The 24,733-nt window shown below is 39.6% G+C and overlaps 1 protein-coding gene across 1 annotated transcript in view; it reads right to left on the bottom strand.

Annotated features, from left to right (window-relative positions):
- LOC104413143 (DNA helicase INO80-like) overlaps positions 1 to 24,733 on the bottom strand; it is a gene marked incomplete at its 3' end in the record, with an annotated part of 45,087 nt that overhangs the window by 7,895 nt on the left and 12,459 nt on the right. Inside the window, 14 exon segments of the mRNA XM_010024064.1 lie at positions 4,402 to 4,627; positions 8,227 to 8,367; positions 13,981 to 14,017; positions 14,019 to 14,153; positions 15,250 to 15,343; positions 16,626 to 16,693; positions 17,492 to 17,625; positions 18,039 to 18,206; positions 19,168 to 19,253; positions 20,248 to 20,365; positions 20,864 to 20,948; positions 22,028 to 22,170; positions 22,785 to 22,844; positions 24,222 to 24,317. Of these exon segments, the coding sequence (XP_010022366.1) occupies positions 4,402 to 4,627; positions 8,227 to 8,367; positions 13,981 to 14,017; positions 14,019 to 14,153; positions 15,250 to 15,343; positions 16,626 to 16,693; positions 17,492 to 17,625; positions 18,039 to 18,206; positions 19,168 to 19,253; positions 20,248 to 20,365; positions 20,864 to 20,948; positions 22,028 to 22,170; positions 22,785 to 22,844; positions 24,222 to 24,317 (1,591 nt within the window).

The following is a 24,733-nucleotide window of genomic DNA, read 5'->3' as shown; positions in this document are numbered from 1 at the left end:
GAATGCAGTTGTTGTACTATACTTAATTCAAAAGATTGTTTTGAAACAACATTTTGCCCAGGTTTAGTACACCCTTCAGACAGCTTGCAAAGAACAGAAAGCACTCAGGAAAAGTCCGCGAGATTTCAGTGTGTTAAAAAACTTTCCCTGCAGTAAGGCAATTTGAAACTTGGTTTGTTTCAATTTTTCAAAGGGCAACTGGCACTACTCAAGGTTCCTCTTTTAGAGAAAGGTTTTTAACAACCAAAGAGAACTTTATACCAGCACAGAAAGGCACAGTATCCAATGACTTACTAAAACTGTAAAACCAAGGCAAACTTCCCTCTTATCCTCTTAACAGTGAGGAAAAACTAGACCGAAACACTTTTATCCAGAAATATGGTAGATTCTTCATACTTTAATATTTCAATCAAAATCTCTTTCAAAAATATCCTTTAGCTTAAATATAAATGATAGACTTGATGCTGGAATGAGTGGGATCTACATTAGGATATCAGAAGATGGAGCCAAAAGTCCTTTCTGAAATTCAAAAAATTCTGAGTTGCCAATAATGCCTAAAATTATTAGCTCTTCTATTTGCACTGTAAGCCAGTGCTGTGAACTCTCTCTCCTCTCCTCTGGTAAGTTTAGAGCAATGCTCTTGCAATTCACTAGCTAAGAATCCAAGACAAGAGAGCTCTGCTCTTTTTTGCTTGTCTGCCTATCCAGATAGTCGCTATTTTTCTCCAATTTGCTTTCCCTTCTGAGGGTGATCTTGTTGCTTTGCCAGGAGCAAGTGCCACATCTTTGACTGAATCATTAGCAACCACCTTAGGGAATCCATCAACTCCGGAGGCAAGCCAAGGAGATACTGTAAAGAAAACTCTGGACCACAGCTCAGGATGGTATTTGGTCTAAGTGCAACATATTTACAATGACACGCTCATCTCTATAGAGAACTCAATTACATACAAATAGTTAAAAGTTTCATGAATTCTTCTAAGGGAAAACAAGCTTTGAACTTAGGCAATTAAGTAAAAATGGAAATTACTTACAGTTGTTTGGTTTTAAAATACCAAAAAACCCAAAAAGTCTGCAGAGTAGCAATGTTTACTCTGCACAAAATGTTATTCTTTCCTTTAAATCCACACAGCCATGGCATTCTTTTATTTTAATTGGTCAGCTTGCCATTTCAGAATGAATTGAGTGAAGCAACATGAAAGTCTAGATACACACGACAAACTAATACGATTATTAACCAAAAGCCAGCTGATGGAAGGAAATGGAGAACAGGGTCTGTTCAAGCATCAGTCTTGACTGGCTCAGACTAACGTATTAGCAAGTTTCCAAAAGCAAAATGCTCCTGTTGTCTCTCACACAGGCACCAATAGGTAGAATTAAGTTTTGGTAACAGGAAATGATGAGTGTCCTTTGCTGCTGGTTTCTTAGGTCTCTATTGTGCAAGCTACTATTTTTTCATAGCAATAAAATACAAATTACAAGTAAAGAACTTATCTGCAGATGGTCTTACAGTCTGAAAAGTTACCAACTTATTAACAGCTCATAATTTCTCCAGTATCTTAGTGTCAGAGCAGACTGCACTGGTGAGAAAGTTGTAGGGTTTGGCTTTTTTTATGGTTGGAAAGCAAAACAGAACTAACAACAACAAAAAAAGATTTATCATCTCTGGAAGAGAAACCCAGTTGACTTTAACCTGGCATCTTTAAATGTGCTATCTTGATATCATTGTGTTTTGTAAGATCAAAGAGTTTTGCGTGCTTAAAGCCTGCCACCTAGTGCTTCAAAGGACAAATTCTGGGAAGTAGCAACAGAAAATGCACTTTATTCATTCCATCTTCAGGAAACACCAGCATTATTCAGAAAAGAAAAAGAAAGTGTCTTCTAACTCTAGTTTCTCTCACTTCTATTTCTCATTCCCTTGTATCTTGGAGGAAAAAATAGGTGGTTTGCCCCTATTTTTAAATGGGATTTCCAAAATCGGCAATTCTACATTTCCCATTTTTAATGATTGATGAAAATTTCCAATTACAATGTCTTTGGATTTTTTTTACTATTATTTTTTTATAGCATCAAAGGAACTTTTGAAATTTTAAGCCAGTCAGGAGACAGAGGTCCTGGACTGCCCATGAAAAAACTCTCCCCAGGATATGCACTTTTTGGGTTCTTCAGCACTGCATGAAATAAACAAGAAAAGAGAACCAGGCCAGAAAGAAATTAAGTGTCAAATGGTATCATATAGCTTTGAGTCTGAAAAAATTAAGTCCCTGCCTCCAGCCATGCAGGGATATGGCCATGAATTATCTACATGGGGATGCAGTGGGATCCTATGGCCTGGGAAGAACAGTCACAAATGATTATGACTCAAAATAACCCTTGTCAGGAGCTCCAGCTGATGACTGTAGCTGGGCTCACCGCTCTCTGGAGAATGAGAAAAAGTGCCTCTGGGCATGAAAATGCAGAGGAAAGAGAGATAAAGTCTGGGTTCCAGTTGACACCCCTGGTTCCCCTCCCGACAGTCTGCACGGCACAATGGGGTCAGTGAGGAGCTAGTTGGCTCTCACAGTAAACAGCCAGTGAGGCCAGTGCTTTTTATCGATGCTAAAAGGACTCAGACACTTCCTGCCATTTAATCCAGGACCATTTTTCTTTCAAAGAACAGGAAAAGCCTCAAGAGATTCCCACAGTGATCGCAGCTGAGCCTGCTGCCAGGGTACTGGGAACGCTGAGACTGGGAGAGGATAGATCAGGGTTAGAAGAGAGATATCCCCCAGTTCTTCTTGCTGCCCATTTACCACAGACCTTCACACCACCCATTCCATCTGACACTTGCTAGACTTCAGCCTTGTGAATGGTTCCTTCAGCATACCAGTTGCTTTCTGTAATGCACTGTGCATGCTTCTGCACATATAAACACAGCTGTATGTGGTGGTATGTGCCCTTTCCTCTCAGAGTATGTTTAGGTTTGAATGCTACCTTCCACCTAATTAAAACACAGCTGTGCAAAATTACTTCTCTTTAAATCCACTTTTAGTTCAAACATCTCCTAAATGCAGGTAGCTTTACACACACACTTATCCCAGCCACCTTCTCAACCAAATTCTTTGTTGTGCTTTGACAACAATTCGCCTAACCTTGCACCCATTCAGTCACTCCTGTAAGCTTCTTGCACCCCATCTTTATTCCTCTACAAATTTTTGCTGATGACAAAGTCATCATCTTAAAGTGGAAATCTTCTGAAGAGAATGCAGCCCTCTCTCAATGTTACATCTGCTACTTTCTTCATTTCTCTATCCATGCATCCACCTTAATTTATCCCTTCACTATTTCCCTCCTTTCTGCTATGGTGATTCATTTCCTGTTCCCAAATAATTGATAATTCAACGAAACCCTGAAGAAACTATAAAATCATCAACAGAACACTATAGTCTAGTGAGAGCTTATGAAAAACAGCTTCTCCATGCACGTGCTTCAAGCGACTCCAAGTACTTATGAGGTACCTTTTTAAACCTGACTGTAGCAAGCAAAAGGCCATTTTCCTTTTACTGTACTAACTTCCCCTGCCAAACATCCTTGACCCAAAAGGGTCTGGGAATAACTTAGCATCTGGCAGTGTAAGCTGTTTTTCCTCTTAGCTATCTCTCAGATCTCTAGTACTTTCTGCAGAAATCTGCTCACTGTTCAGGACCATCTTCCGACAGCCACAATGTGCCTGCCCCATGGAATTCACTGCAGTACTGGCAATAAAATTCTAGCAAATCTTGCATTACTTCAGTCTAATTCTAGGAAAAAAAATGAAGTATATTTACTTTACTAGTACATTGGTACATTTTCACCCACTCTACCAGGAAATATGAGTAAGTCCTCTTTATTCCAACTGAAACTCTGTAAATCCCACAACACATGCCTTCTTTCCCAAGCCAATTTCCTCTAACTTGGTCCCCAAACCCATCCTTCTCACTGTACACTGCTACAAGTAACTTTTCTCTTTCCACTAGGAAGCCTAAGAAAAGATCTTTTAGGACAATAAGAAGGCCATCCAACACACTAAGAGACTAGGTATGACTGTTACTTTTCCTGCAATCTTTCTATCTCCAACCTCAAAACAGTGTTTGGTTGTGTGCTTACAGTCATTTGGGGGCTGGCATGCTAGGAGGGGTTTGTAAGCACTGGAAAAGTTTGCGTGAGGCTTTTTCAGTATCCATAGACAGCTTTACTGCAGACAGAGGATGTGAAATCACAGTGTGTTTTAAGATACCAGGGTTAACTTTCACTCAGGAGGAAAAACAAACACATAAACACACAACCACCCCCTCATAAAGCCCATAACCAAGCGTAATTACCACCAAAGAACAGATGTCTTTATTTATCTCATCTCTGTTACATGACAACCTCCAAACTTACCTGGTATCCTGATAAAAGACCAGCCATTCTGAGGCCTGATCCCTAACAGCCCTCCTGGATACTCTGGGAAGAACTGGGAGGATTGCTTCAGCCAGTCAGCTGCTAGCTCAGGGGCTCCATTGAGTACACACTGCTTTGCTTCCAGACTTCCTCCTTCCTTCAGTGCCCTGCGCTCATACTCTGCACTTCGGTCATTGCAGTAGAACTCCAGAGGCACAGCTGTTACCTACAAGTAAAATAATCATCAGTATTCTTGTTCAGATTTCCCTTCATCCCCAAATCCCCAGTTCAGGTACCTTCCCATAGGATCAAATATTAAGAGTGAAACAGTTACTCACATGTACAAATGGAAAACAATCTTACACCAGGCTTAAAATAAGCAAAGATGCAACATCCCCCCATACCACAAAAGAAGTCCTGTGAACAACCAGGCACAGCCTACTTGCCTTTTGATAAACAATGCCTCATGCCAATTGCCATAAAACTTATAGCAAAGCTGAAAGTAAAAGAATACTATCCTTGCTGCACCTTTAATTTTTGCCCTTCACAATCAAGTGTTTACCTAGCAGAGATGAGATTTACATATTGTCCTTAACAGAAACTCATGTGTTAATTTAAAATTAGGAAGATACATAATTTAGAAAGGAAAACGAATGAACAAGGAAATAGCCCTGTTTTAGAACAGCACATTTCTCGGGCTTGACAGCTGATCTGTAGAGAAGTGGGCCACAGGAACAGCGCCAGGGAGCACAGGGTGATTTTTTTCTTCTGGCCATTCTCTGAATTCCTTGCCCTATTACCTGCTTTAGTATATACAACCCAGCTGGACAGACCAGTGTTGCAAACACAGCAACTCTGATTTCATGCCATGTGAGCTATTCTGGAATGGCTCCATCATCACTTTAACTCCCTCTGCTCTGCCACGTCCACTCAAAGCTGTACAGAAAGTAGAAGGTCCGTGTTAGCCAAACAGCTATACACCAATGGCTGTAATGTCCTTAAGTAAGGAGTCTGTTCCAGCAGACAGAGCTGTCCTGTGTACAATCCAGAGCTTTCTCTTATCTCAGCCATACCAGGGCAAGGGACAACTTCAAGATACTGCAGTAATAAAAACCAAAAGTGGAACTGAGCCATGGTACACACTACAACAGCCTGGGTTTTAGTTTTGATACTTCACATGATCCAAAGTAAATACAAGTAGAACACTTTCACACAAATATAAATACACAATTCACTTATCCAGCACAAGAATCATTCCAATAAAATGCAGATCATCAACTTCTTTCTAAGAAGTAAGTCTGAATGTAAGTCTGTTTTGGGCCAACATTCTGGGGTGTTTCCAAAAGCTATTTATAAGCAAGTTTAGAAAAGAAAACTAGTAGAAACTTTCACATAGTACCTACAGGCTTAATAATGTGTTGTAAACTCATCTAAAAATGCAACTAAAATTTAGTATGAGACAATTAACCTTACAGTATGGGCTTATAACAGAGAGAAGTTATACATTTGCAATGCTTTGTAGGTTTCTTCACCAACATAGGAAGCAAATATATCAAAACCAAAAAAGCAGACAAAATCTTGGCAATAATGGTAAAGCCATTGTTTTGCAAGATGCCAAGAACTATTTTTAAAACCAGTCTCGCTTATAGGTCTATACATACAGCCACGTGAAACACTGCAAAGCGAAACAGACTGTGTTTAAGACTTTGTACACATTTCCACCATTTAAAATACACTACTGAGAGTTGATGCTATCTTGTACTGCCACCTGCAGTCAAAACATAGGACTGACTTCTGGAGGAGATGGCAAAATCTCTCAATTCAAAACGCAACTCCAACTCTCACAGCCTGTCTCCATAGGAGAGCTGCTCCAGCCCTCTGAGCATCTTCGTGGCCTCCTCTGGGCTTTCTCCACCAGGTCCAGTCCCTCTCGTTTTGGGGCTCCCAGAGCTGGATGCAGGACTGCAAGTGGGGTGTCACAAGAGCAGAGGAGAGGGGGAGAATCACCTCCCTCTACCTGCTGGACACACTTCTTGTGATATAGCCCAGCATACAGTTGGCTTTCTGAGCTGCAAACACACACTGGGATCTATTGAAACTAAACAATATTGCTCGAAACTGAATTAGTCAGCTTCCTAATCAGAATACAAGATCCATCCTCCATGCTAATTTTTTGTGATTGAAACATATCTGTACCCCAGAAAACTGCCTGCATAGAAAGAAAACTACAACACTGACGTGCCCCTCACCATCCCATAGCTGCTACATAAACATGTGCTCCTATTTCTATCATTCGCTCCATTACCTTCCCAAAATTCATCACAGGTCAAATGACAACAGAAGGCTATAGTTTCTGAGAACATATGTGCCCTTTTTGCTGTTTCAGGTCTTCTGCACTCCTGCCAAAAGTTACTAACAAGCATAAAATTAAGTCTTTGTATTCCTAGAAACAAAAAGCTGTGCTTCCACTTAATCATTTTTATACACCAGCCAAGCCAAAACAAGTAACTTTTATTCACTAGAATAAATGTCAGAGATGATCTCTCCTCGCCCTTCCCTTCCCCTTCATACATAGCCTTCTAAGCCCCTTCTCCTCCCTTCCTGATGTAGGGGGAAGTATTCAACATATTCTTCATCTGCAATGCAAATTTAGGTACGAAGAGTGACAAATCAAAGGAATCTGAAGGAGAAGTGGCTTTCACAATTTACTCTCAGAATAATTGCTTGAACCAGGTAATCATAGAATCATAAAATGGTTTGGGTTGGAAGGGACCTTAAAGCTCATCCAGTTCCAATCCCCTGCCATGGGCAGGGACACCTTCCACTAGACCAGGCTGCTGAAAGCCCTGTCTAACCTGGCCTTGAACACTGCCAGGATGGGGCACTTAAACACTTCCAGGGATGGGAATATGTTGTGACCAGGAGGTGATGTGTGATTTTGAGAAGTTCAGTTTGGATTCCTGGGCAGACACAATTCCTGTGGCTGCAGACACAAATGAATTCAGCCTGAGCAACAACAGAGTCCTACTTGCCATCTACCCTTCTCCAGATGCATATGTGTAACTGCACGAGGGCCCATTTGGTCAAGCCTACAGCAGTAGCATCAACAGTGAGTAAAGAGTGTAACATCTGGATGGTCTGGTAATAAAAGTATGTTTTGTCCAGCTTTGTCAAGATCCAGCAACATGGAATACAATAGCCATAGACCTACAAAGGTCTCTTGTGTCAGCCCAGGAAATTTCAGCTGAAGTAATTTCAAAATTCACTTGATAGGTGATGGACAATCCTAAGCAGTACCACTTAATAGCCAAAAGATTTAGAAAATGCCAACTCAAGTAATTCCTACACAGTGCAATTTAATGTTTCCTTTCTGGCACATAAGCTGATGCAATGAGAGAAAACTAACATCCTTTTCAAAAAAGCATTGCTCCTCAGCTCCCTTTTGTCATCAATGTTGACCAAACAATCACTCCATTCTGTTCATAGCGTATCTTCATCTGTCCCTTAGATTACTGGGGAATAATCTACTTAATCTCCTTTGTAACTTTACTTCTTTTGGTATTAGGAGAGAAAGTGAAATCTTATGTATCTCAGAATAACCCCTGTTAGGTGCATCTTAGAACTCTCCTTTTCCCTTCAAGACACATTGCAGTCACTTCCCCTATGAAAAAAACCACTATTGAATACAGTAGCAAAAGGATATCCTCACAACAGTTTTACCCAACCAAAAGAAAGTAATAGATCATCCTGTTCCTAAGACACAATTCTAACAAGATGTAAAACACAATAGAAAATACATCATTTACAACTTAACTTGGGACTTACCCGTGGACTGGCTATGCACAGGAAGGACGGCAGCTCAGTCACCTGGCAGCACCGTACACATGAGGTAGCTGATCTCCTTCGATGTATGACATGATCTGAATAGCCAGTAACTGCTTTACAGTGGCTGCTGAACACAAGGTTCTGAAAACAAAATTAAAACTAATAAGTTATTACATCTATGAAGAAATACTCCTCTTAAATCTTGTAACCACCCATGAGACAGACAAAGGACACTGACCAAGTATTTCTCTTTGTAAAAGGAAAACATTAATCGTCTGCAGTGAGAATATATAGGATCTTGGTGTAATTATCAGAACATTCAAATCCTGAAATGGTTGAAATCAAAACAGCTCATACCAATACTTGCATTTATGCTCAGCTGGAACCAGAAACAAGCTTTAGCTTCTTTGAACCTTTTGACCTCAGCTTTTATAATGAAAGAAGTACAGGAATATTCTAGAAGGTCTGATCCTCAAGCTGTTTTCTAGCTAATCCTTGATCTATTCTGAAGCATAAGTAAAATGAAGTTTACTTATAAATGAAATTTAACAGAGAAAAAAGATTAAGACTCTAAATGAAACTAGATCGGTATCTTTGGACTTGCATCTTTTCTAACCTTTTCTTCCTTTCCTGAGCAAAATGGCTCTGAATTTTAACCTGAGTACTTTCAAGATGGTAGCATGGTTACTCACACACATGAACACAGCAATGTGTAAATCCTGGAACTTACAACATGTGATCAATATCCTTTTGGTACAGAGAAACGTATTGACTCAAAAGTGGGGGCACTGAGATGCATTTTAAAGAAAGGAGAATTTTGAAGATGCAGAAAAATAATAGAAAACTGAATTTTCTAGAGCAGGTTGCTCCAAGCCCCTGTATCCAACCTGACCCTGAACACTGCCAGGGATGGGGCAGCCACAGCTTCTCTGGGCAACCTGTGCCAGTGTCTCACCACCCTCATAGCGAAGAATTTCTTTCCTATATCTAATCTAAATCTCCTCTCTGTCACTTTAAAGCCATTCCCCCTTATCCTATCAACACATGCCCCTGTAGAAAGTCCCTCTCCGTATTTCCTGTAGGCCGCCTTTAGGTACTCAAAGACTGATATAAGGTCTCCCCTGAGCCGTCTCTTCTCCAGGCTGAAGAAGCCCAACTCTCTCAGCCTGTCTTCGTAAGAGAGGTGCTCCAGCCCTCTTCCTTATGTATTATCATTATGTATAATTGTTTCCTATATTATACAGAGCATTCTGCATACTATAGGAAACAAGAAACAATTTTTGAAACATAAAAGGTATACCTCTCAGTGCCACAGGATCACAGGATGTGCCCTCCTGGCGTTTCTAGAGCAGTTCACTTAAGTAAAATGTGAACAGTAACTGAAGCTTTGACATTGTTTTGCCCCAGTTCCTAATGCACCAAAACTAATTGCATCCTACGTTCACTTTATAGAGCCTCCCAATTTTCTAAAATCCCAGTATTTGAAGTTCTAAACATCAGAGTACATGACAGAAGCAGACACCCTTGTATACAATGTCATACACTGGATACATAAATTCCTCAACGTTAAAAAAAAGATGCGAGAAAACATCCACAGCAGCAGTCTATTATGGATCATGCATTCTGGGCCCTTTCCATTTCCAGATGTAAATTCACCAGGCAAGATGCTCTGACTGAACACAGAATCACAGAATCATAGAACGGTTTGGGTTGGAAAGGACCTTAAGATCATCTAGTTCCAACCCCCTGCCATGGGCAGGGACACCTCACACTAAACCATGTCACCCAAGACTCTGTCCAAACTGGCCTTGAACCCCTCCAGGATTGGAGCATTCACAACTTCCTTGGGCAACCCATTCCAGTGCCTCAGCACCCTCACTGTAAAGAACTTCTTCCTTACATCTTCTTCCTTACATCTGCTCCTCTGTATAAAAGGTGAGAGCAGAAAGAGCTGACAATAGCCTTTCACTGACACACAGCAGGGCTAAAAAGCACAGGTCAAAGCTTGGGCCACACTGGATATGTGATCCCAAAACCAGGCTTTATTCAGCTGGCAATTCTTTACCAGTAACACTGGCTTAAGACAACTGTTTCAGATGTTCACTCCTGCCCCCACAGAGCCCCTTCTTCTTGGCTTAGCTGTCTGCCCTCATGAAGATGCTGATCAAGATGAAAACAAACCCTTGCCCCTCCACTCCAAATTAGGTTTGTGATCTGCTTCACCAGCTGGTTAAACAGGCTGTGTGCTGAAAAAAGCAGAGTAGGAAATACAAGGCTGGGAGTACACTGCTGTGGTCAACAGATATGAATGATGGCTTCTTCATCTGAGGACCAGAAGTGATGGCAACAAAGCACCAGCACTGCTGCTGAAAAGGAGGGGAATCCCTTCCATGACATTTGTGCCACTTCTTGTCCAAATTTTATCACCTGCCTATCTCTCCAGAAGCCTATTTAGCTACACATGCAATCAAAGAACAAATTCAACAGCCATGAAAATGGAAAGTTTTCTGCAGTTGGCACATATGAGGAGGCAGGATTCAGCAGCTGGGAATAAAGAAAGTACAGCAAGGATCAGAGGGGAAGAGTGACTTCCTTCCCAGCAATAGCAGGCTACCATATGGACTCAGACCAACTGCCTTTGAGGTAAGTAAGTCCACTCACTGGGGATACAACTCCTTTTACAAAGAGGAATCAGCATTGCATGCAATCACAAGAGCTTTCCAGTAAGTCTTAGGACAGCAAGTGCTGGAATACTGATTGTGGCACTGTTCACTAGAGGAGTTTGGTAACTATTTCCTGGAAAGCAAGAATACAAGAAATGGCTACCAAAGTGTAATTCCAAACCTATGCAAGTCTGTTACTTAATTCTCTTTTGGAAAACAATATCAAAGAGCCATCAAAGATGGCTTCAACCCAATTAGAAGTACCCAGGAAGAAATGTAAAGGAAAACTTCCAAGAAGGTATCAAAAATAAATGAAAAATATTACTTTTGTATATATATAGTATTAGAAGTAAGTCTTGTACACGGGCATTAATCTGGTTTTCAGCCCCACACTTCCTGTGTACAAATTATCAGCAGGTCACAAGAAACATCCCTCTCTGAATTCCCTGACATACACAGCAGTTAAGTATTCATGAACAGACACCAGATATAACAGGGACAGCAGAAACCAGCTTCCATCAGTCACATACATGGAAAAGACTGGGTAAGGTTACAGAACTGAACACAGCCACAGCTCTGAAACGGATCCTACACCTTAGTACAACAAAGCCAAGAACTCAAGAGGATTGTTACAAAGTAAGACTGTACACATCTACTACAACCCTGCAATCCAAAGACAGGGGCTTTCCCATATTGCAGAGCTGCACATAAATATGGGTGATTGCTACCAGCATCTTAAGCCCATTAACACTCCTATTTAATAGAAAGAAAAACAGGAAAGCAAAGGATAGAAGGGTTCATCTCAAAAGATCAGATTTTACATTAATTTATATCAATATATACAAATGAATACACATCTTGTAGAGGTGCTGAATAAGGGGAATGAAGAGACCTCTCACTACTTTCTGTTTATGTAAAGAAACTCATACTATATTTAGACAGATGTTACCTCAATTTCCGAAAGATCCATTAAAAATAAAGGTGTTTTTTTGTCTACTGACTTATTTTCATAGTTTGTCTCCTATATCGGAAATGCTGATCTGAGCAGTTAAGAAAAGCCTTTCCAGATTTATACCATTTCCTTTTTCCTCTGTTTCTCTTACACGTTACTATCTTATGAAACCCTAGAGAAAGCCTCAGGGAATTTAACATTGACAGTTTCCCAAATTTGGGCTAAGATAAAAAAGTGAGTTCATTTTTACCCATGAAAGACAGGCATGTAAAGGGCAGTTTGTTTTGCACCCCTTTTTTAAAAGATGTTCTACATGTAAGGTGTGAAAACAAAATTCTGCAAACACAGCTTATTTTCAAGTGACTTCAGGTGGTACTTTGTCTAACATGCAGGTTAGAAAACAGATCTAACTAAAGAATCTGTCAGAATTGTAGGGCTAAATTTCCTTTAGATTTAATGGGGTTATCACAAATGTCCTGTATTGCACGCACTAATGAACTCTGCTTCTCAGCTGGCTGTAAAAGGTAGAGTTACATCAGTCGATAGTTACACATAGTCACAGCACTGGGACCTCTGAGATGCAAGGAATAACTTCCTCAAAGAAAAGAAATTATTTGGAGAACCAAATTACATGTTTAAGTCATGCCAGGTTGTGGCACAGTTGGGTCTGTAGCTTATCCATATGCTTTACATTTCATTTTTAATATTAAAACCTACATGTGCACACTCCACAGTTCATATTTAATATCTATAACATCAACTCACATTCTGTTCTCTAAGAAAATTTACCAACTTTCATTTTTTAATATTTATACACACTAACCCAAAGGCTATACAAAGATCTAGACTGTCTTTCTACATATGTAAAAATGAATGCTACCTTCTGTAATGGCATATGACTTCTTATACCATCTTCTACTCCTTTACTGTTAGGCTGCAACACTTATGATGCCACACAAGTTCTCCTTAACCATACCAAGGAGATGACAGGGCTACAGTGCAGTTTCAGAGATAAGCATTACACAGTCACTATACCAACAGCTGAATGTAATCCCAAAAAGCTAACTGAAAGCAAATTCATATAGCACAGACATTTTATTAAGCTAGACATGGAAACAGAGAATATTCAAACACCAGCACAGCCAGAGTTAACTGGCATACACGCTCAGTTGGCTTGCTCTTTGTTTGATAACTAGGAGGACTCATTTTGTTGGCTTTGCTGTTAACGTTGCAAAACATGACACCAAGTCCAAGGCTGGTTTCCTACTGCTTACGCGTCTTCAATTTCAACTTCCTCTACACGCTATTCAATTGAATTCTGGCTATCTCCTTTCCCCTTCCAGACTCATGAACAGAAGCAATATTCCCTAGAGAAATTTGGCACAATCTCTCTGTTTCAGAAGAGGTTTTTTTACTGCGTATCTGCTAACTGCCCCAGATGCTTTCCTGACTCTGTACTAGCACTTTTGTGAACTTATTCCCCAGTGAAACAAATCAATGGAACTATAGCCTAACTCAGGAAATCCACAGCAATTTAGTCATAAAAAGACAAAACCTTCACACACATCCCAGGCAAAAGATTAGAGAAAATGACCTTGCATTACACAGTAAGATGAAAACATCTGGAGTCTCTCAAACAGCAGCAGAAGCAGATTTCAGAGTAGAAAGACACCATCAACAATGCTTGTCCACCAACTCTGAAACACTGCTGGGGTGAAGTCTCTGCTTTCCCCAGTGCTGCAACAACATACTGAATTTGATCTGTTTCAGTAAGAAACCAAGCACCTTACATGTAGAAAACGTTACAGAACTCTTAAGCTAACATGTAGAATCCATCCCTGATAAATGGTAAATCAGGTTCTGTTGCTTCAGTAATATCTTTAAGAGTTCTGATTCAACTGATTTATTCTTCATAGCAAGTTTCGAAATGCATCACACCACATGGGAGGAAGATAGTAGTTAAAATTACTTCTCTGTTCAGCACTCTTGAGCTTTATTAACTGTATGTAATAAAGCAGACAATAAAATCATCCTGCTTCCAAGGTTGTTTTCCCCAGTTGTATAAGGATAGAAAGGTTTTAACCATTTCTCACTCATGAGGATTTGCTACTGTCTCCACAGCACAAGAATGTTGCTTACCTGCAGCAAAGTGCAGCTGTGCAAGTTAGGTTTTTGGGAAATTTACATCAAGCAAGAAATCCCTGTTCCTCAGAAAACATGACCCCTGCTGTTTCTCCCCTTCGGTTTCCACCCAGAAGCGCGTGTGATGGAGCCTGTAGGATGCTTTCAGAGACAGGAAAAGAGCTAACCACCTGAAACAGAACACAGTACACTCATTCAATCATTGCTTTGTGAAAGAAAAAGGCTTTGAGTATATTTACAACATAACAATTTGATGCAAATGGTGGGGTTTTTTTCAGAACATCAGGCTTACAGTGTCCTGACTTCAAGAAATATTTTTTGCTAGACATTTTCCAATTATATTACTCTTATTTTTTCCTAAGGTGGCTTAACTGAATCAAAGTGATTAAATCAGAATAAACTACAAAGCACTTAGCTTCAAAGGCTGCAGTTTGAGTTAGCCACTACTACTAAAAGTTGCACTCTGACTTCTCTGTTAATTGCTCCATATATAAATTATTCATAATCTGCATAATGAATGCAGTATTTATCATAAAAGATAATTCAGACACAGAGAAATTTGTATTATGTTACTGAAACAGACAAGAAACACTAGCCCCAAATTGCCAAAACAATAAAAGAGTATCACACTTCCAAAGCCCTAAGCAAAACACATTTAATAATAAAGACTTGCTTTTAATCTCAAATTTCTTACAGTCACTAACTTCAGAGTACTGCCCATTGCAGAGTACACTATAACTTAAACTTACAGTTCACAATGCTAAAATTCCATTCCTCTAAGCTTATGCCTTGGAATTCCCTTACCAGGAATTCCACGAGGAATACCACTAGGTATGTGGAAAATAGACAATACGGCTCAGAGCTGAAGAACTGTCACAGCACAAGTATATTCCACGTGTGTTAAAACACAAGCTCAAGAGCAATTGGTAAGCATTGCAATAAGCTGGCCTTCAGAAGTATGGATTTTGCACTTGCTAATGCCAGCAACCTACAGTATGATAAGTAAACTCTTCTGTTGCCCTTTGGCAGCCTTGTGTATTTACAGTGGCAAATCTTTGTAACAGAAGTTTTCTTTTGAGAGAGACATAAAATTTGCCTTTCATAATGGTGCCCTGTATTAGATAACAATAGACAATATTAGTGTAATATTAGGAGGCATAGAAAATGCACGTGTACAGAGAGATGCCTCTAACATCACCTGTATTTTTCCTACAATTACCAAAAGGAAACAACCACTCCCCCCCCCCCAAAAAAAGTTGTCCTCACCTGGCTAAATGTCCCTGATTCATGAGGTTTGCCATTTCTGCTGGAGAGACATCAATAAACCGGAGGAAAGAAAAACAGCTTTCTTCGTTGATGCCTACATTACAGAAATACTCAAGTTAGGCCAACTCATGTCACAGACACTCAGCTGAAAACAATAAACTTACTCCCTCAATTCAAGATACACATTCTCTGACATATCATATATTGAGGTGAATAAACAGAGGATCCTAATTTAACCTGTATCTTTTAGAAATACTGGAAATTTAATCTGAATCGCTGCTGGCTGACTCCAAGTTCCAGTTAATTCTCCAGTCTGGGCAAGAGAAGGGCATTTACCAAGACAGAAAATACATTCTAGGCCAGAAAACCATGCAGCCCATAAGGACACTGATCTCACTTTGTAAGAATCGACAGGCACTGTGCACATTTGCTAATCCAACATATCTACCAGACAGCTGACCAGAACACTCATACCTCAGGATGTCTGCCTAACATGCTCCCTCTCACCCAGCCAGCTAGCCAAACAGGTTGGAAGGAGAGGTAGGAATGGATAGAGGACTGTGAGTATGGGGATAAGGATGCAATAGGTATTGTGAGGATGATGGAAACAGTGCAGTGAAGGGTGGGGAGCAGAAGAGATACCTTCTACTGTTAATGAAGAAAGCTTTTCAGGCCCACCCATGTGCACTGCATATGCCCAGTACCATTGGTACCATTTTTATTTTTTAATTTCTACACAAAAATTATATTGCCAAAATTATTTTTCTTTTGTTGTATGCCAAAAAGGGTCCCCAAGAAAAAGCCTATTATGAATACCAAAACAAGCAGGAAGCAGAATAATCAGCAAGACATACAGAAGTCAGAGTTACAGACAAGTACAGACTCCTACAGCTGCATCTGGTTCTTCATACTTGAAAAGGGTTTTGCACAACTGAATAGGGCCATGCTAACAGATTTCAGCATAGTAATGCAGCCATTCTCTCTCTTGCTTTTTTCTCCCAAAGTTTATCCCACCTCTGCAATGCAGCAATCAAATCAGCTCTCTTTAGCAAAAAAACCCCAAAACTCAATCACCTATAATAATAAATTGTATTTGTCAATATAAGCAGCTTATGTGATTGGTTTTGCTCATTGATTAGATCCTGGGTCACTTGCAACTCAACTATTTTCTACTTGAAAGAGAAGTTGGTAGTTTAACATACAATACAGAAATACATGTACAAGTACAAATACTAACAATATGTCATCAAATTCTAATCAGATTAGCTCAGAGGACTAATTGACCTGGTCTCTCAGTTCTTCCCCTTGAATGAGACACATTATAACATTACATGCAAGTGTGCAACCCAGTTTGCTTCCCAGCACTGTAAACATACCCTTCCTATGGAAGAGAGACTGCTGGATGTGGTCTGGTGCAAATGGCGAAAGTGAAACCCGTAACCACCTGAAAATGAAAGCAACAAAACCAAACAAAATCACTAAGAAACTGTTAATATACCCAATGCTCAATTACACAATCAGCAGAAAATGCAGAGTAACCATTCAGTACTTCACTGTATTTCAGCACTCTGGATAACTGGAATTGCACGGCAGTAAGAGAAAAGGCCACATGCACTATTGTTAATTTAACACTAAGACACCCTGTTGTTCTGGAATTGCATTACACACTGTAGAACACTTAGTCTCATCTTCAAATATGGCTTTCTCATCTCTGCTCTGAGCACTCCTCATAACTGAATCCACACAAAACTGATCAAGAACTGCCACAGTTCGAGAAAACAGCAAACTGCAGTCAGGCAGCTTCTATCCATCCGAAGTAAGCATTAAAAGCTGTCAAGACACTAGTAGATGCTCAAGATATACCATGTCAAAGACAGGCAGATAGTGATAGCTTCCTTAAACATGAAAACTCACTGAAGGGAAACCAGGGCATTTGGTTTTGCTTTGTTTTTTAAAGAATTCTTTTAAAGCTTAATTCTATTACACATCATCAGCAACAACTCTGAATTCCTTTTCCTGACTTTCTTATTGAAAGGGATCTTTGATACTCAGGATTCCACCAAGAATAAGAATCAGGTATCAGATGCTAAATAGCTGAACCAAAGAAAACTAGGAATGCATTGCTTAGCCAATGTAACATAACATACATCAGGTAAGGGAGTTAATTAGCACTTACAAAGCTAAAATAAGTCTTAAGTAATATTAAATATGCTAAGTTGGAGAGGAAGTGGAATAGGCTTGCCTGTCCCGTGAATGGTTAAAGACCCTGATCTGTCCATGACGGTAGATAAACTTTGAAATCTGGTATGGCTTTAGAGAGATGTGAAATGGAGACCAAGTTTCTTGTCGCTCAAACAGCTCTGGGTGATTGCACACCTATAAGAAAGAGAGCAAGTCAAACACTGGGAGGAATTAATTCAGTCAGATGCAGCACTGACATCCCAAATCAATAGAACTATTGATCACTATAGTATTGCACAGCTACTTTAAGTGTATCTACTCAAATCTTTCCCTATTCACATAACAGCTGTTGCCTCTTCTTCCTAAGTGAATAATTTCCTCGCAACCAATTTGGAACCAAACCAGTTAGCAGATGCATGCACCATTTGGCTAAAGCTCTTCCACTCCAACATCATGCTACACCGCATCAGAAACACAGTTGAACTGCATGCAAATTTGCTTACCTACGCCAGAAGTTTTTTTATATGATGTTTTCTAGAAGCCATATTTCAGTTCTGTGCTAATGAATGATTATACTTCTAAAAAACTATTATTTAAAATAGCCTTACCTTCCTGAACTGCATGACTAGATTCATGAGACTACTAGTGGTGGTCTGTGCTTGCTGAGTAGTACCCATTGAGGACTGCAAGAGGTCATCAATAGAGATTTTGTTTTTCAGGGCTTGGTACAACAGCTTCTGTCGACTTGTCTGCTGGCAGTACATAAGAATTTCAATCTGAAAAATAGTAATGAAGATTTAGCCTTTCATTTCTCTGGAATGGAGGATGACCACATCAGCACACATGAAGCAGAGAGAAACATACCTTAAGGAAAACATAACTTTCTAAAAAAATACATAAATAGGCAGTTACATTCACATCTATTTCAGGATCCAACCTGGGAAGGTTTAGGTAATGATGTAAGAGACAGACCTTTAAAAGCATGTGAGCACAACTAAGTAAACAGAGTCTGAAAAAGCTCTGAAAATGACAGATCTGCAGCTGATCGGCTTAAAATCTGACCTCAATTCTACTATCCTACTGTTAAAATGCTACCCATTTAGAGCCATCTTCAACATGTGTCAGGAGCCCATGACAGTGACAGATGCATGACATAACAGTGTCTGTGGGAAGCTCCAGCTTTGAAATTAATAAGCACATCACAACCAAGCAGATGTCTCTTAAGCAGTGGTCCCATAACCTGGGGACACACTGACTACAACATCATCCAGTATTGCTAACACCCACATGAAATTAAGAGACTAACAAGAGGAAAGAGTATGATGTTGCCACTATGCATTTCTTGCTCTGTACAGACAAGCAAAAAGAATCCTAAATCCATGCCAAATCCTTCACAAAACCAATTTGTGATGTTTATCACCCAATCATTGCTGTATCAATCTCCTTCACCTCAACTAATAATATTTCTGTCAACTTAATCAGGCTTAATGGTTTCTATTTGTAATCATTAACAAAAGGTTTTCTCTACAATAAAAGTTATTAATTAGGGGTTCTTAGTTACATTCACATCTAATGAGATTGCTGGGATGTGGTGCCAGAAACTGAAGGTCCGTGCAAGGTCTACAATCAAACTTCAGGCATGCAGACTGCCAAATGAGTTTGCAAAAACCAGATCAGAGAACAGAGCTATGACAATGACGTTGGAATACTCATTCCAGATAAATACTTTTTTCTCACCTTATCTGACAGCTCATTTTCCACATCCTTTTTGATTCTTCTCAACATGAAAGGCTTCAGGATCATGTGCAAGCGGGACAGTTGGTCTGAAATAAATGGAATGGGGAACAAGGAACAATTATTTCACCAAATGAGACAATTATATGGCATTCTACTACAAATTAAGTCCGCTACTGCTTACAGCACACGAGTCCTTACAGCACAGAGTGGTATTCCTCTGTTGGTTTTCTTTTTTTAAATGAATGCTGTGCTACACTGTTTGACTTATGAAAGATCTGCATCACAGAATGAACTTCCAAAGCATTTTTTATGTTCTATATTTCCCTGGGCTTAACAATATGGGCTTAAATTTATCACTGACTATTAGTGCAAACGAAAGTTTCTGATGAGACACAGCTAATTCACAAAAAGAGATCATTACAGTCTCACCCACCAAAATTACAGCATCACAAGAACAGGACATACTGCACTGACAGACAACTGCAGTCTTTACCATAACTTGTAAAAACAAAACCTGTGCGTATCTGAGAACTCTTAAAGCCTCCACTTTCTGACAAGTTCCAACTGTGCTGTGTTCTACTCCAATTACATATCAGCTATTTCACTTGGCTAGATTTTTTTACATAACTATCCCCTACAATTTGTTCTCAACTCCCTCTTCCCCCTTGAATTTTTATGCTTTTCTTCTGGAGCACAGAAGGTATTTAGTACTTTGTGTCAATTTTTATGTCTAGAGCTTGTAACACACTCAGAAGACCTCTAAGATTATGTGCTCAGTAACCTGCAGATACCTAAAATATTTGTTTTTCTGTGTTTGGGAAGGAGAAGGACTGGAGACAAGTAGCAAATCAACATTTTCACTGCATGTTTTTCTACTCCTTGCACATGCTACATTACAGTCAGAAACACAAACTGAAGACATAAACTATGGACAACAATCCACAACATTCCAATCCCATTAGGCACCCTCTACTTTAGACGATGTTTCTCATTCAAAAAATGAGAGATAAAGTTTAACTATTAGCAGCTGGAAAAGGTTTTTTTTACATAAAAATTACTGCAGTTATACACTGCACTCACTCTCATCAATGGCAGACTTGTTCTCTGCATGACTCTCTATGTCCTTGGAAAACCACTCATTGAACTCTTCATGGGAATCAAACAGCGTTGGCATGATAAAATGCAGCAGGGCCCACAGCTAAAAGGAGAGGAGGAAACAATAGATCAGCAAAAGTCACCCTACTGTGGGCAAGGTAACTGAGGATCCCAAACCCTTGCAGGTCTTTATGAGCAAAATCACTTTGCTAGAGCACAAGACATGGAAAAACTAAACAAAACCCCAGCTGCATCCTCTTCCTCCTCACCCTCCTGACAAATGCCAGATATATCAAGAAGACACCATTAGAAAGCAGTGAGAAACAGTCCATGGTGATTTCAGCCAAGAGAAGGAAAAGCCACAAGAATTAGATTTCATCCTGAAATCTAGGTATTACTCACCACCAGGTATCTTCAGTTTTATTTTTATTTGGATTTGTGGCACATTTCTAAATTTTCCCTTCCAGACCTGATCCCAAGTTTCTCTGGCAGTGGTTTGCCACAACCACACAAATACAACAGGTTTCTCAACTGTTCACAGATATACTTAGTATATATTCTTGTTATAAAGAGAAGTCCACTCCTGTGAGCTCCTGCATACCTCAGCCATGGTGTTCTGGATTGGTGTCCCAGTCAACAATAATCTGTTTCGACACTGGAACTGTAGTAGGATCTTCCAACGAACACTGATGAATAACATGAAGAAAGATCATTAAAAGTGCTTTTTGTAGAAGGATATGAAACAAAGTATTTTAAGACCAATTGCTTCCAGTGACCTTCCCAAATGATTTTTGGAGGTCACTGGGTAAAACGATCACAGCTACTCCCCAGTCTTTCAAAAGACAATTACAGGAAGAAGTAGCCTTTAACCAATTACATAGATACATGCATAATTTATTTTAGTTTTCTAACTGTCTTTTTGCTCATTGTTAATACAAATGTTTGGATACTAATAAAATCTCATGATCACAATAATTAACTTCCAGAAAGAAACAGTTATTATGAATCAGAATGTCATATATTTGTCAGACTTTACGACACTAAGTGTATACTGTGGCAGGAGTGCTGAGCTATAGAGTACAGTCCTCTTAGAAGGGCAGTTTCCAAAGAATGCTGAAGAGACAGACTTTGGTCAGAGTGAGTCTGCATCTAAAGCAGTCTTCAACTTAACCGTGTACACTGGCAACCTGGACAAAGGTTATGGGAAAGCAATTACAGAAGCAAAGACGGACAAATCCATTACATGAAAACTAACAGAAAACTTTCTGGCATAGAGTGTTATGACAAAGATTGGGCTTTATTGCAGCCAACAGTATTCACAGGGTTCTGACCTTCATTTGTGCCTGGAAGGGCCACTGAAGAAGGAATCAAAATAATGCAATTAATGGAGCCAACATAACCAATATATGCTAAAGACTGCGGGCTGTTCACTAGGCAGAATTCTAAGAGTAGTCGGGAAAGAAGGTGAACAGGAAGAAGCATTTCACGCTGTTTTGTTTAACTTTCCTGTACTCCACGCAAGTTTCTGCTCCACAATTACTTTTTAATTACATTTTACATATTTGGAGAAGGAAAATCTAAATGCAAAAACCTAGTGGATTAATCCAGTGTCAGAATTATACAGAGACTTAACGAGGTTAGACAAAGGGTTTTATGTGTGTGAATTGTAACTTCTATCAACTTATGGAATCTTGCTGTTTTCACAATAGTCCTTCAAGAGGCTGACATCCCCAGAGGGCACATTTTATTTTAGTTAATTTATTACCTGGAGCTACTCTTGAGTGCTTGTGCTTCATCCAGCACCATATATTGCCACTTCACTCTCTGGAAATACTTCACATCCTGTACTACCAGCTGATAACTGGTAATCACCACATGGAAAGGAGCATCCTGAGTATATAATGTCTTCTGTAACCACAAAATAAGAAACAAATGTCAACATAAGGTAAATACATTGTAAATAGTTCACTTTTGTGCACTGGTATTTCAGACTTCTCTTTCATAATCTTTTCTCATTACTGCATTTTTCCCCAGCTGATTTTTTAGATTAACTACAGCACAGTTACTCAACTGGTGGATCTGGACTTCAGCCCATTAGTCCCTGAACAATTTCAGATGCTTCTTAACGTGCCAGACAAGACCCAGGCACTGAACCCTACAAAGCTCTGTTGTTAAATCAAGAATAATCTGACAGGCCTGCAGGGATGCTAGACTTGGGCATCCTGAGTTAGGTTACTCAAATAGAATTAACAGTCCTTGACACTGAAACTTCCTGCTTTATTTAGAGAGCTCTAGCGTCTTCAACTGAACTCTATACTACCCTGAATTGTCCTGTACAGTACTTCTCTCCAGCACAAAAGAAACCTTCTGCCTCATTATCTTAATGAAAATGCTACCAGTTGGATGAAGAAACAGAACTCTGTATCCACACATTGTTTAACTGGTGGCATGTAGCAAGAGTTTCTAGTTTACTTTGAACAAATAACAAGGATGGTCAAAGTGCACAGGCATGCTGGTATTACCTGACTCCAGAACTTCCTGATCACCTTCCTGTCGTGCGGATTTCCCCAGTAAGGGAGCACCTGGAACAGTATAAAAGTAGAAAGACATTATTTCCAAATAAAGACATACTTCCTCTAGATTTTTATATGGTGTAATCTACAAAACGAGAAGACAGATCTTTTTCTCCAAACAATGAAAAGGGAATCTATCTTTCTTAACACACAGCAAAATTGGAAAGTGCTTCAAAATACTTAGAGCACTCCCAGCAAAGGCATCAAGCAATTTATGCTTAGTATAAAGACTAGATGAAGGTATGCTGAGCATCTCAAAATGCCCAGTAGAATGTTACACCTTCCAGTCAGGTTTTTCTAAGAATTAAAAATGATACTTTGCTTATGGCAGAAAAAGGTCTGCCCTAGGCTGCTACAGTTAACCCTAACAGGACTAGTGGGCTCGTTCTCCTGTTTAACATTCTCCACTGTCCTCTTGGGTTTGTATTTCAGAACTGACCCCCAAAATCTGAGATAAAACATCTGGTCTGCACATACTTAATGTAAGAATTTTAAGAAGTGCGCACTACTGCCAAAGAAATCTGTACATTCATTTAATGCTCCACATTTCATGTGTCCTATTACTCAGAACAGATCTTTGCAGCGCACGGAAACCAGTTACTGGTTAATAATATTTTACTGCCATCTTCTGTCTGATGAAAGGACTACACACAACCAAGACTGAGGAATGCTCATTTCTGAGGTTGTGAAAGCTCTTAAACCTCTCCATTGTTCAACTGACGAACTCAGAATTTCAAAGTGCCTTCTGTTGAATGTTCTTCCAATTGCACTGAAATAAGGATGCTAGTAAAAAAGCAGACTAATCAAAAAGTGATCTGCCTTTAGTTTACATATTCTGCCATGGACCCGGAGAAATTAATTCACTGTGATTTACTACAAGCATAACTGACTCCACACTTCTGAAGCAGGAGCAAAAACGGTTGAAAAAGACTGATCAAACTTTTAAATATGTATAAGTTTAGGAAACTTCTTCTTAAAGCATGTTCTGTTTGATGGATGAGGTAAACATTATGCAATAAACCCAAAAAACAGCTATATGGCAGAAAAAGAACTTTTTTTTTGGTGTCAAAAAAGGAAAAATTATCTTTTCATAACCACTCTGACTGCATTTTTTATGTTTTCTGTATTTCATTCAGGAGGAGGAGAAAGCATAAACAGTTGCTCCCCTACTCTATATGATGAACTGATTAAAGGAAATGAAAGGAAGTAAGTAGGCAAAATGACCAACTGCTCTGATGTTTTTCACTCCAAGGTTTTTAATCAGGGCCCCAATTATTTTTGGCTATGCAAATACAGAAATGGATTATTTTTAGGCTAAGATGTCAGGAGAATAAAGCAGTCTGCTTTTGAGAAAACAGAAAGAACTTTCTTGCACATGCTCCTTACCTTAAATTTAGGTACAAATCTGGCAAACTCCTGGTGCCAGTTGTTGAGAGTAGAGGCAGGTGAAATTATTAAAAAAGGTCCCCAGATGTTCTCTCTCTGGAATACACACATAAATTAAAAATAAAATTAAGTTAAAAAAATACATCCACAAATTCATTGAGGGGAAGGGTTACAAAGACAGTTTGGGCCAGCTTATACCTATTAAATGATAGTGGCTAAATAAGAGAGGAAATTTATGCAACAGCAAAACCTCCTCCAAGCACAGTAGGGTGATACAGAATCAAACAGAGCAGATCTAATGTTTAACTAAGTTTAACTGAGACCTCACTTGGAGTATTGTGTACAGGACATGGAGCTGTTGGAGCAAGTCCAGAGGAGGGCCACGAGGATGATAAGAGGACTGGAGCACCTCCCGTATGAAGACAGCCTGAGAAAGTTGGGGCTGTTCAGCCTGGAGAAGACTGCATGAAGACCTCATAGCAGCCTTCCAGTATCTGAAGGGGGCCTACAAG

Source organism: Nestor notabilis, unplaced genomic scaffold (genome assembly GCF_000696875.1).
Source record: "Nestor notabilis isolate BGI_N333 unplaced genomic scaffold, ASM69687v1 scaffold14171, whole genome shotgun sequence".
Classification (NCBI taxonomy): Eukaryota; Metazoa; Chordata; class Aves; order Psittaciformes; family Psittacidae; genus Nestor; species Nestor notabilis.
The sequence above is the reverse complement of the archived record's forward strand: the minus strand, read 5'-3'. Positions and strand labels throughout refer to the sequence as shown.